Source organism: Lithobates pipiens, unplaced genomic scaffold (assembly GCF_037356315.1).
Source record: "Lithobates pipiens isolate NorthernLeopardFrog02 unplaced genomic scaffold, aLitPip1_a1.2 Scaffold_13, whole genome shotgun sequence".
Lineage (NCBI taxonomy): Eukaryota > Metazoa > Chordata > Amphibia > Anura > Ranidae > Lithobates > Lithobates pipiens.
Genome location: NW_027507718.1, coordinates 198,093,640 through 198,106,522, shown reverse-complemented (window position 1 = coordinate 198,106,522; position 12,883 = coordinate 198,093,640). Strand labels below are relative to the sequence as shown.

The 12,883-nt window shown below is 40.3% G+C and overlaps 1 protein-coding gene across 1 annotated transcript in view; it reads left to right on the top strand.

Annotated features, from left to right (window-relative positions):
* The window catches only part of LOC143974566 (rod cGMP-specific 3',5'-cyclic phosphodiesterase subunit beta-like), a 137,631-nt gene extending 126,540 nt beyond the window's left edge, over nucleotides 1-11,091 (top strand). The window contains exon 22 of the mRNA XM_077476096.1: nucleotides 5,015-11,091. Within this exon, the coding sequence (XP_077332222.1) occupies nucleotides 5,015-5,076 (62 nt within the window). The 3' untranslated portion in view covers nucleotides 5,077-11,091. The remainder of the gene's footprint in view (nucleotides 1-5,014) is intronic.
* Nucleotides 11,092-12,883: the final 1,792 nt, after the last annotated feature.

Here is a 12,883-nt window from a genome sequence, read left to right as displayed (position 1 = left end):
TGACCAGCACTGTTGACTGTAGACACAGAGGCTGCTTGCCCTCTTTTAGGGGCCTGTGAGTGTCTGCCTCTCCTTGGTGGCCTTCCGGACATGATGTATATTTTGTTTTGTAACACCACACTGCACTGTATTACGTATTATGTGTACACCACCAGAAGTGTAATAGAAACTGTACACACTGTATTAGATACTGTGTACACTGCCTGCACTGTATTAGCAACTGTACTACTGCTGCACTGTATTTTATACTGTGTACACCATCAGAAGTGTAGTAGAAACTGTACACACTGTATTAGATACTGTGTACCCCACCAGAAAAGTAGTAGAAGCTGTTCTATGGCTGCACTGTATTGTGTACTTTTTACATCACCAGAAGTGTAGTAGAAACTGTACACACTGTATTAGATACAACCCATGTGACATCAACCCATGTGACACCGCCCCATTGTCCCTATATAAGTGGCAGCGCAGCACGTCCTTGGCATTCCGGCCGGAGAGATCGTCGAGTCAACATCTCCTGGAGAAGAAGAAGAAGAAGAACGGGCGGCGGCGGCGACAGAAGACCGGGCCACCGCCTGTAAAAGAGCTATAAGAAGGCGCGGTGGCCCGGCAGAAGAACCGAAGAGGGGGACAAGACCCCCGAAGTCGGAAGAAGAGGCCGGCGGCGAGGAAGAAAGCCGGGCTCCTCCGCTAGCAAAAGAGCTACAAGAAGATAGCGGAGGAGTCCGGCGAGAAGATCCCCGAAGACGGAAGACCCCCGGAGCTGTGCAATAAAATATTTTAACCCTGTGTTGTGTTTTTTTTGTACTTTTTTTCACAGGTGAATGGGTAGGGGTACATTGTACCCCATACTCATTGACATAGGGTGGGGGGCCGGTATCCGGGGCCCCCTTATTAAAGGGGGCTCCCGGATTCCGATAAGCCCCCCGCCCGCAGACCCCGACAACCAACGGCCAGGGTTGTCGGGAAGAGGCCCTTGTCCTCATCAACATGGGGACAAGGTGCTTTGGGGTGGGGGGCCGCACGCCCCCCCTCCCCCAAGGCACCCCCCCATGTTGAGGGCACGCGGCTTGGTACGGCTCAGGAGGGGGGGCGCGCCCGCTCGTCCCCACCCCCTTTCCTGGCCGGCCGGGTAGCGTGCTCGGATAAAGGTCTGGTGTGGATCTGGGAGGACCCCCACGCCGTTTTTTCGGCGTTGGGGTTCCCCTTGGAATCCATACCAGACCTAAGGGCCTGGTATGCTCTCGGAGGGGGGAACCCATGCCAACATTTTTTTCCGATTACATAACGGGCGTGGTTTATGAGAAGTGGGAGGGGCCATAATGATGGGCGGGGTCATGATGGGCGGGGTCTGGCTCCCCCCATCCAAAAACTTCACCAGCCGCCACTGCCTTTCACTGTCCAATCACAGGCTGGAGAGAGAGCAAGACCCATAAGTATTACTTAAAGAGGAGCTCCAGTTGTTTTTGTGTTTATTAAAAGTCAGTAGTTACAAAAATTGCAGCTGCTGACTTTTAATAAACACACACGCTTCTGTTCCAGGATCTAGCAATGTGGCCATCCGAACCATTGCGTCTCTTCCTCTCATCTCCCCAGTTCCGGCATTTCAACTGTGGGCACCCGGCTGTGACAGCTTGCAGAGAGTCAAGTCACACTCCGCCTGCTGAATGGTCTAGCAGTCTTCTGGGACCTGTGACATGTCCCAGAAGACTGCAGAGAGGGAGGGGGTGAGGAGATCTTCCACTCAGATTAGGCAATCAAAGCGCAAGTGGGAGCAGATACCTGTCAAAATTAGGTACCTGCCCCCCCCCCCCCCCACAAAAAAATTACATGACAAATGTGGCAGGCGAGTGGGGAGGATGCCTAAAGTGGAACTTGCCCTTTTGGTGGAGCTCCACTTTAACTGAGTCAGGGCAAAATTAGGTCTCCTGCTCTGTTAGACAGGATTGTGCTGTGTGACAAAGCTTTGAGAATCTTAGGCCGCGTACACACGGGCGGATTGTCTGTCCAACTTAGTCCGCTGAACCGTGTTTCAGCGGACAATCCGCTCGTGTGTGGGCTTCAGCGGACTTTTTCAGCGGACAATCTGACGAACAAAGTCTTACGGAATTTCCGTAAGACAGTCCGTTCAAACTTGGTTTTGTCCGTCCAAACTTGGTTTCAGCGGACAGTCCGCTCGTGTGTAGGCAAGTTGGACGGACTAAGTATAGCGCATGCTCAGAAAGGATTTACACGGCCGAAGGTTGCATTGCAGTGTATAGGACGTCGTTTTTCTAGTCCCGTCGTACGTGCTGTACACGTCATCACGCACGCTTTCAGCGGACTGTCTGCTCATCGTGTGTGGTCAAGTCCGTTCATGCAAATTTTGAACGGATTGTCTGTCGGATTGTCTGACGAACTTAGTTGGGCAGACAATCCGCCCATGTGTACGCGGCCTTAGGAATGCATATGCAGAAATACACTAGCTAGGATAAAAGGTAGACAAGCACTGGCTGCCTCTTGAACCATATCAAGCCACGTGCTCTCAACATTGGAAGGGTGCCTTGCCAGTGGGGACCTTTCTTTCAAAATTACCTTCTTCACATGTTGATAAGGACAGGGGGCCACTTCCCCACAACCCTGGACTGGTGGTTGTGGAAGTTGGCACAGAGGAGGATTATTGGAATCTGGAAGCCTCCAGATTCTCATTTTTCCCTCTTATGTGAATGAGTGGTACATAGTTGTGGACCATAATTATCAGTGAGGTCTTATGGGATACCCCACACTTTGTTTACGAGGAGTTGTCATTCATGGCAAGCAATCATCAGGTGTAGATTGTGGCAGTAGTTTGCATGTTGTTTATTAACCTCCCTGTCAATATTCCCGAGTGTGGTTCGGGGTGAATTTTCCATACCAATAGCGGTAACCCCGAGCCACACTCGGGATCGCATTGCAGGATCCAGGAAAAGTTACTTACCTTGTCCCCAGGGTTCTGCGATGTCCTCCCGCTGTGTGAGCGAGCTGTGTCCTCTGATCGATCTATCACAGTGCCAGGCTCCGTTCCACGACGCATGAGGACTGAGCCTGGCGCTAAATACAAAAAGTTAAAAACACATAAGACATACAGTACACTGTCATTTTACAGATTACATTACTGTATAACATTATTTTGCATCCCTTTTGTCCCTAATGCTTTGTCCAGTGCCCTGCATGTAGTTTTATATTGTAGATGCTGTTCTTTCTGTCTAGAAACTTCAGATTGTCCATAGCAACCAAAAAGTGTCCCTTTACGTCAAAAGCGGTTTTAGACCAGCTACAAAACAGTGATAATAAATAAGAATCACTTGCAGAATTCAGCGATAGTGATTTGTGGGGAGATCCGTCATCAAACACTGAAAGTAATGACAGCGACAATTCTGCAACTGAGCAAATTTCAGTTTTTTTGATTTGATTACATAATTGAATACATTTTATTATTATTATATTATTATTTGTTATAATTATTTTTAGTTATTTATCATATGTTATAACTTAATTTAAGGGGTAAGGTAATACTCTATGATTAAATAAAGTTAATAGATTATCAATAAAAGCCCGATAGCATGAACATGTTTTTTTACCTACTAAACTTGTTTCATAGACCTGAACAACATATTTAATTATATCGCCCTTAATCCATAAGCTTCTGAAATCCTCTTTTGCTAAAGTCACTTTAGTTAGTCAGTCAATTTATTTTCAATCAGATGTCCTTAATTGCCCAGGTGACATGGCATATTCTTAAGTAATGCATGACATTACACGGTAACACACCCTAACGTTGTTTAAATGGTGTTTCCCAGTTACAGTGTTTCAAACAAAACTGTAACAAAATTATTTGGGCAACTATGTTTTGCTCTTAAAGCCATATAAACATATATATATATATATATATATATATATATATATATATATATATATATATATATATATATATATAATATATATATATATATATATATATATATTATATGTATATATATATATATATATATATATATATATATATATATATTATATGTATATATATATATATATATATATATATAGAGAGAGTAGTACATCTCCCCTGGAGAATAAAATGGTGTGTGTTGCATTTCTTTAATGGCAGACAGTATTTGCACAGCGGTTTTTACGCGCACGTTTTTGGAAAAAAGTACACTTTTATGAATCTTAATGCACAAAAACACAATGTAATACCCAATTGTTTGGAAAGAAATAAAATATGATGTTACGCCAAGTAAATACTCACATGTCATAAATTAGAATTAAAATTGCGCACGCCTGTGCAATGGAGACAAACTATGGTACTTACAGGTTACGAGTTTAGAGTTACATAGGAGGTCTAGTGCTAAAATTATTGCTCTCGCTATAAGGTTTGTGACAAAACCTCACATGTGTGGTATGAACACTGTTTACATATGTGTGCAGGACCTATAAATGCATTTGCCACTTCTATTGCTATCACACGTAGTGTAAACATGGTCCTCTTTACTGAGACATCTGGGTTCTATTGGACCCCAGATCTCTCCTCATCCCTAAAGGCATCTGATTAAACCAAGATCGGTTTGTGCAGATGTTTTTTCAAAGCCAACAATGGCTTGTTTACATTCTGCAGAAACCATAAGTGCCAAAATATTAATTGTAATACCATAGAGATGATTGGGGGCATTCCTTCTCTTGCAAAGCAAACAGTCTATTTGCCTTTAGTAAATCAACTCCACACAGTATATATACAATGAATGCGTTATGAACTGCATTAACTGCCAGTAAGCATAGAATTATGTCAACAAGTATAATTTAACCTAAGCTGAGTTACTCTTCTAGAGTATACTTAAAATATATATAAATTTGATAGTCTTTTTTCCCCAGAATATATTTTGTAGTCTATGTCTACTTCCTCTTAAATACCCAATTTACCTATGTCAATATTTTCTTTAAAATTCAATTGTTAAAGGAAGTATCTCTAATATATAAAATCATGTTTTTTTATTCACAGCTGCTGCATCTGGAGGTGGAGGAGGCAATGATGCTAAGTCTTCAACTTGCACATTAATTTGAATTCTTCAACAACAAACATATTGTACCTCATTCTGATGGAGCTCATATCTTGAAGTTTCTTTAGCTAAATATGGGCTTGTTGTAACTCACGCAAATCAAATTTACTGTTATACAGAGTTCATCTTGTGACATTTGTGAATATATTTGAGTGATATTTTATATGATGCACATTCCTACAGCATATCCAAAGATCTGATGGCCTTCTGGCTACAATATTTCACAAAAATGTTTCTAAAGTAACAACAATTCAGAAGTGCAGGCAATTCTAAATCCTAGTCAAGGTTGTACTTGGAGCTTTCACTTCTGCCAAAGTCAAGATTAAAACCCACCCCCTCGTGACACTAAGCCTTGCCCTTCAACTGCCCAATAGCCACTGAAATGTTGGCATTTGACAGTTACATTTTGTAAGGGGTATGCTGCAAAGGGAGGTTGAGTTATTCTCAACTTCATAAATTAAAGTATATCTAAACCCAAGAAAAATGTTATATATTGTAGCTTACCAGTCCTCAGATAAGATGACAGCATTGATTTTCTTTTTCCAGGCTAAGTACATCTTCTGAAAGCATAGAAAAAAAGTTGATCTTAACAGAAATCTTTCATTGTTGTAACTTCCAGTTCACGTAACTGAAATCTAAAACAGTGGAGGAGATTTACTAAAACCGGTGCACATAAAATCTGGTGCAGCTGTGAGTAGTAACCAATCAGCTTCCAACTTTAGCTTGTTCCATTAAACTGTGTCAATTAAACCTAGAAGCTGATTAGTTAGTATGCACAGCTGATTCTGTGTGCACCAATTTCAGTAAATCTTCCCCAGTGTTATCAGCTTCCCCAGCTTTCTGTGAACGACATGACCCCCTCCTAACTATGTCATGGCTATAAAGAAAAGGTGTTTCTAGTACAAATCAAGAGAGCAGCCTAGAAGGATAACACTGCTCCTTCATCTATATGACAAAGTGAGTGAGCATTGTTACTCAATGACAAGAAGTGTGTTACTGAGATCAACAACTGCAAATAAAGGGAAAATCCTTTAAAAACACAAAACACAAAAAAACACAATGAAGCCACCACATATAAGAACTAATACACTGTAATATAGTACATTTTTTGTTTATATGTTTAGATATGCCTTAAACTGGAACTATAGTTGAATTAAAAAAATTGCTAGAAGGTATTTATAGTAAAAGAGACTATTTATGTCTCTTCTGGTGCAACATTTGTTCTCCTGTCTGCTATCCATTTTTAATAATTGCACACTGACAGCTGCACATGCACAGCTCAATGTACAATCCTGTCATCCGTAGGATAAAGTAAGTGCCAGGTGCTGGGTTACAATATTCCAATGAATCAAGAAGAAGCTGAAGATTCCAGCCCATAATATGCAAATTAGCTATATATACACTTGCGCATTACGACAAAAAGTTACATTTTATGCAGGTGTGTAGGATCTAAGGGCATCCACTAACAAATTCAATTAGGATCCAAGAATGGGACTCACAGATAATCATAGATGCCAGTGCTTGAGTTTTGTTGTTACCTTGAAAACACTGTAGGTCAGGCCAGATTCACAATTTTTTTTTTCCAGAAACCTACTTAAAAGACTCAATGACCTCAATATGCAAAAACTAGTATGTGTAATTATTTACATATGAGTAAAAAATGTGTTTTGTTAAACCTTAATTGTAGTTATTTATTGTTTAACACAGCCCATGCATAATATGCCAAAAATCAGCCAATCATCAATGTCCATTGGTCTAGCCCCTGTAAAAAGGCACCCAGTGAAAGCCAATTGGTTAATTTCAGTTACTGCAATTTGTACATCTTACTCATATTTCCTGTTTGTGTGATTGGCTCATTCATTTTTCCAGAAGTCTACACTAAGATGCAAGTCTGATTTCAGGTACCCCTTAAAAAAATTTTTTTTTTGGTGAGATACTCCCAATAGGAAATCACATCCAAAGGGATGCAGACCTTGTAATTTTCTTTCCTCATTAGAACCCCGCAGGTGCAGCAGCTGAATGATGACTATAAAACCACTCCCATTAGATTCACTTTCCACATGGACACAGACAAACATACAGAGGGAGATTTACTAAAACTGGTGCACTCAGAATCTGGTGCAGCTGTGTATGGTAGCCAATCAGCTTCTAATTTCAGCTTGCTCAATAAAGCTTTGGCAGTAAAACCTGGAAGCTGATTGGTTTCTATGCAGAGTTGCACCAAATGTTGCACTCTCCAGCTTTAGTAAATAACCCTCAAAGTGATTTATTCAGAATAACAAAAGCCAGGAATCAGTTTGTTAAAATCCTTGCAATGTACATAGATCACCCAGAGTGTAATGTTTTTTCTCAACAAAAGTAGAGTTACACTTAAATTCCATTACAATCTACATTAAAGCAATGCTATAGAGTGATTTCATTGGATAAAATTTTAATTGTGAATCTGACCCCTGAAAAACGACACCCAGTGAAAGCCTGCTGGTTAATTTCAATTACTGCAATTTGCACATCATACTTAACCTCCCTAGTGGTAATCTCGAGTCTGGCTCGGGTTAGGAATTTACTAGCAGGAGCGGTAACCCCGAGCCAGACTCGGGATCGCATCGCTGGATGCAGGGGAGGACACAGGGAGAGTGTCCTCCGCTCGATTCACAGTGCCGAATGCCGCCGAGCTCCGTTCCCTGCGACGTTACGGCGCACGGGAGCGGAGAACGGCGGCAAATTCAAAAAAGTAAAAACACACAAAACACACACAGCACTGTAATCTTACAGATTACAGTACTGTATTAAAAAAATACACACACCCTTTGTCCCTAGTGGTCTGTGCAATGCCCTGCATGCACTTTTATATTATAAATACTGTTTTTTCTGCCTGGAATTTGGAGATTGTCCATAGCAACCAGAAAGTGTCCCTTTTTCAGTGTTTTAAGATTTGATTACATTATTGAATAATTTTTATTATTCTTTATTATATTATAAACTTTATCATACCCGGGATGTCTGCTAGACTCTGGTTTGAAGAGATTTAAGAGCGTTATTCCTAAGAATTACAGGACTACAAAATAAAACGCCAGATTTCCATGCAAGATAATTGTACCGCTTTCAGCACCTAATTCCAGACTGAATCATACCGCCAGGGAGGTTAATCTTTATGTTATTTTATCCGATGAGCCTCCACGGGAGTAACATAAGTAACACTTTAATTCTATTAAAAATTACATTATAACAATGCTATAGAGTGATTTCAAAGGGGTAAAATTGTAATTGTGAATCTAAACCTTTATTCTCAAAATGGTAGTAACAAATACTATATAATAACACAAAAAGTGTTAGCATCTCTGGCTTTGCTGTGTGATTCAGGAATTATTCAGAATGTTAGACATTCAGATTTGTGCAAGTTTTCTCCTGAATAATACCTGAATGCTTTTCGTTGTAATGTCAACACCTAATGTCAACACTTCTTGTACCTTTTGCATTGTAAACGTGAAAGTAAACCTTCCTATTGTTTTCAGCCAAGGAAGCTGCCATCTTGACCTCTGATTTTCAACTGCCATGATGCTGCAGATGTGATCATTTATGACACCAGTCATTTTATGGCTTGACAGTTTGGTTGCGAGAACAACCTATGTGACAGTTAGGGCTAGTTTACACTGGCTTCAAAACATGGCTTCGGACACGCTTTGTTAAAGCTCTCTCAATGCAAGTTAAATCTCCTGTCACTAAATAAAATTGTGAGCTTACTGTCCTGTTTACACCTTGCTTTTGCTTGGTGCTTCAAAGAGGCTTCGATGAGGCTTTGGTGGGACCACGATGGGGCTTTGATGGGTCTTCGGTGAGGCTTCATTGAGGCTTCATGGGGCTTCAATGAGGCTTCGCTGGGGCTTCAAACAAGCTTTTCTATAGACTTCTATGGAGGCTTTGAAGAGTCTTTGAAGCACCACCAAAGATACATGGGGTATAATTTTTAAAGGGAAGCCAAAGCAAAGCAAAGGAAAAGCAAGGTGTAAAGAGGACTGTAAGCTAACCATTTTATTTAGTGACAGGGGCTTTGACTAGCGTCCGAAGCCTTGTTTTGAAGCAAGTGTAAACTGTTAATGTGTGTTTACACTGAAGCAAGTGTAAATGACCCCTAATGCATTCCCAACACGTGTCAGGAATGTAGTTTTTTTTAATTGTTAAACTCATGGGTTCACTTCCACTTTAACAGTGCATTCATTTTGTTTGGAAGGTTATTAGTATTGGGGTTTGGCTCTGCTCATGCCATGCTACAGTTGGTCCATGGTTGTGTATATATGCATAAACAGTACATATTCGTTTTTGTGTATTCAGGTCATTGAGTCCATTAAGTAGATTTCTGTAAAAATTGTTGTTTCTTCTACTATTATATACCACAAAGATTTTGTTTTATAGGTAGTTTTTTTTCCCAGCTAGGCTCGGGGTCAGTATTGCTTTAATTCCACTAAAAACCAGAACAGCTAGTAGAAATGGTTGTTAGAATTGTTTTACAGCTATAGATAATGTAGTTAGCTACAGGAACTGCAAAGCTAGTGGGTCTATAAAAATGTATTCATATTGAGTTTGAAACTTTTGGACAAATAGTATTTATCTGAAAACAGAGGGGTTTATTTACGAAAGGCAAATCCACTTTGCTCTGCAAGTGCACTTGGAAATGCAGTCACTCTAAATCTAAGGGGTAGATCTGAAATGCGTGGAAGCTCTGCTGATTTTATCATCCAATCATGTGCAAGCTAAAATGCTGTTTTTTATTTTCCTTGCATGTCCCCCTCGGATCTACAGCGACTGCACCTCCAAGCGCACTTCCAGTGCAAAGTGGATTTGCCTTTAGTAGATACCCCCAAAGTGTATTTTTTCAGGTCCTGCCTTACCATCTCTAGACGTAAAGATGGTCTTTTTAAATTAACCATCAGCGTTAAATATAAATAACAGCCAATGTTTGTGAATATGCATTTTAGATTCTTTATTTCCCATAGCATGCCATTGAGACAATTTGATCAATTATTTACAAATAATGAATCAAGGGCGGTTGTTTTCATGTGCTAAAATATTTCTGTTTTTCTTGGGTAATCATGGTCTTCCAGAAAAGCATATTTTAGGGTCCCCAGGCCAGTGGCAGTGTGTTCCAGTGGCAGTATCCCACAGTTAGAGCCCCAGAGCCTTGTAAGAAGCCATTGTGTGAGTCAGAATTAACCTGAAACAAAATGTACATTTTGAATGAACTTAGCCTTTAGTGTAACTGCATGAGTGCTAATAAAAAAAAAGGACTACTATCTAGTAGTTGTCATTAAAATATTACTACCGATTCTCTTATATTAATGTAAATACAAATTAGTGCAAGAAGCCTTATCAGTTTCAGTCTATATCCAGAGCTAGTATAATGAAATCACATTGTTTTACAAGACAGATATTAAACGGATACATGGTGTAATGTACTGTAAATATATACAATCTATGCAGGATGTATCCGTCACAGGTATATTTCATATATCTATATACTGTATATTGTCATGCGTAAAACCGTTTTTATAGCAAGCAATTAGAAGTAACCAGGATTTTAGCCAAAATGAATATGCAATTTCTGTAAACTCATAATATTGTAATGTAATAATTACTGTTGTCAGTTTAAAGTTGAATTATTCTTTATGTGAAAAGCTATGATGGCCATCAGCATTTTTAAACGACCTATGCAATATAATAATTATGCATGTAAATAAAGTGTGTTTTGCAAAATCTTAATAGTAATTATTTATTGTTTAACACAGCACATACAGGTCCACGCGCATAATGTGCCAAAAATCAGCCAATCATCAGTCATTGTCCATTGGTCTGACCCCTGTAAGAAGACACCCAGTGAAATCCCATTGGTTATTTTCAATTACTGCAATTTGTACATCATACTCTTTATATTATTTTATCCGATGAGCCTCCATGGGAGTAACATTTTTAAGTAACACTTTAATTCTATTAAAAACGACATTATAACAATGCTATAGAGTGATTTAATTGGGTAAAATTGTAATTGTGATTTTAAAGCTTTATTCACAAAATGCTAGTAAAAAATACTATATAACAACACAAAAAGCGTTTCCATCTCTTGCTTTTATATGTGATTCAGGAATTATTCAGATGTTCAATCATTCAGATGTGTGCAAGTTTTCTCCTGAATTAATTAATTAATACTAGACATGTACAGAGTAAAATGTTTCATTTCGGAATTTCGTTTTCGTCCGAAAAATTAATTAATTTAGTTACTCCCGAAATTCGTTTTTATTTATTTCGTTTTTCGTTCAAAAATTGCATTCATCCGAAAATCCACATGAATTACGGTCGAATCTGTCTTTGAAGGCTTATGGTGTCTGTCAAATGTATAAAGAAGATTCAACGGAGCTAGTATATAGCATACTTCGTGTGAACTTTAGAACCCTATTAAAGTCTATGGGACTTCAACGTTCAAAACCTAAAGTGCTAATTTTAAAGGCTAATATGCAAGTTACTGTCCTAAAAAGTGTTTGGAGACCTGGGTCCTGCCCCAGGGGACATGTATCAATGCAAAAAAAAGTTTTAAAAAGGGCAGTTTTTTCGGGAGCAGTGATTTTAATAGTGATTAAAGTAAAACAATAAAAGTGTAATATTCCTTTAAATTTCATAGCTGGGGGGTGTCTATAGTATGCCTGTGAAGGGGCGCATGTTTCTGGTGCTTAGAACTGTCCCTGCACAAAGTGTCATTTATGCAGGAAAAAAAGTCCTTTAAAATCACTCGCAGCTATTATGAATTGTCGACTCCGTAATACAAAGAACACTCATTGATAAAATAAATAAATAAATACATTTAAAAAAAAAGCGTGGGGGTCCCCCAAATTCAATTACCAGGCCCTTCAGGTCTGGTATGGATATTAAGGGGAACCCTGCGTCAAATGTAAAAAAAAAATTGACGTGGGGTTCCCCCTAAATATCCATACCAGACCCTTTATCCAAGCATGCAACCTGGCAGGCCGCAGGAAAAGAGGGGGGGACGAGAGAGCACCCCCCCTCCCTCCTGAACCGTACCAGGCCACATGCCCTCAACATTGGGAGGATGCTTTGGGGGTCTGTGACCCCTCAAAGCACCTTGTCCCCATGTTGATGTGGAGAAGGGCCTCATCCCCACAACCCTGGCCGGTGGTTGTGGGGGTCAGCGGGCGGGGGGCTTATCAGAATCTGGAAGCCCCCTTTAACAAGGGGACCCCCAGATCCCAGCCCTTCCTCTGTTTGAAATGGTAAGGGGGTACTTTTGTACCCCTACCATTTCACAAAGAAAGTGTAAAAAAATTGGTAACTAAGACAAACACACTTTTGAAAAATTCCTTTATTAAAAATAAAAAAAAGATTCCAGCGGTGGTAATCCACTCTTGCTATCCAGCGATGGATGATATCTCTCCAGTGATGGTTGATCTGATCCAGCACAGCGAATCCATCCATCTTCTGTCTCCACGGAGGAGACACTGCGGGGATCTCGACGGCCTGACGTTTGTTATATGGGGAGGGCGGGGCCACCCGTCACCTGGCCCCACCCCCCTCTGACGCAAGGGGAAACCTGGGGTTCCCCGGGACGTATGGGTGACCCCACCCCCCTCTGATGTAACACAAGCAGGTTTCCGTTACATCAGAGGGGGGCGGGGTCACTCATACATCACGGGGAACCCCAGGTTTCCCCTTGCGTCAGAGGGGGGTGGGGCCAGGTGACCCAAAAGTGTTTTCAAATAAGACATATTTAACTATTTTTTACACTTTCTTTGTGAAATGGTAGGTGTACT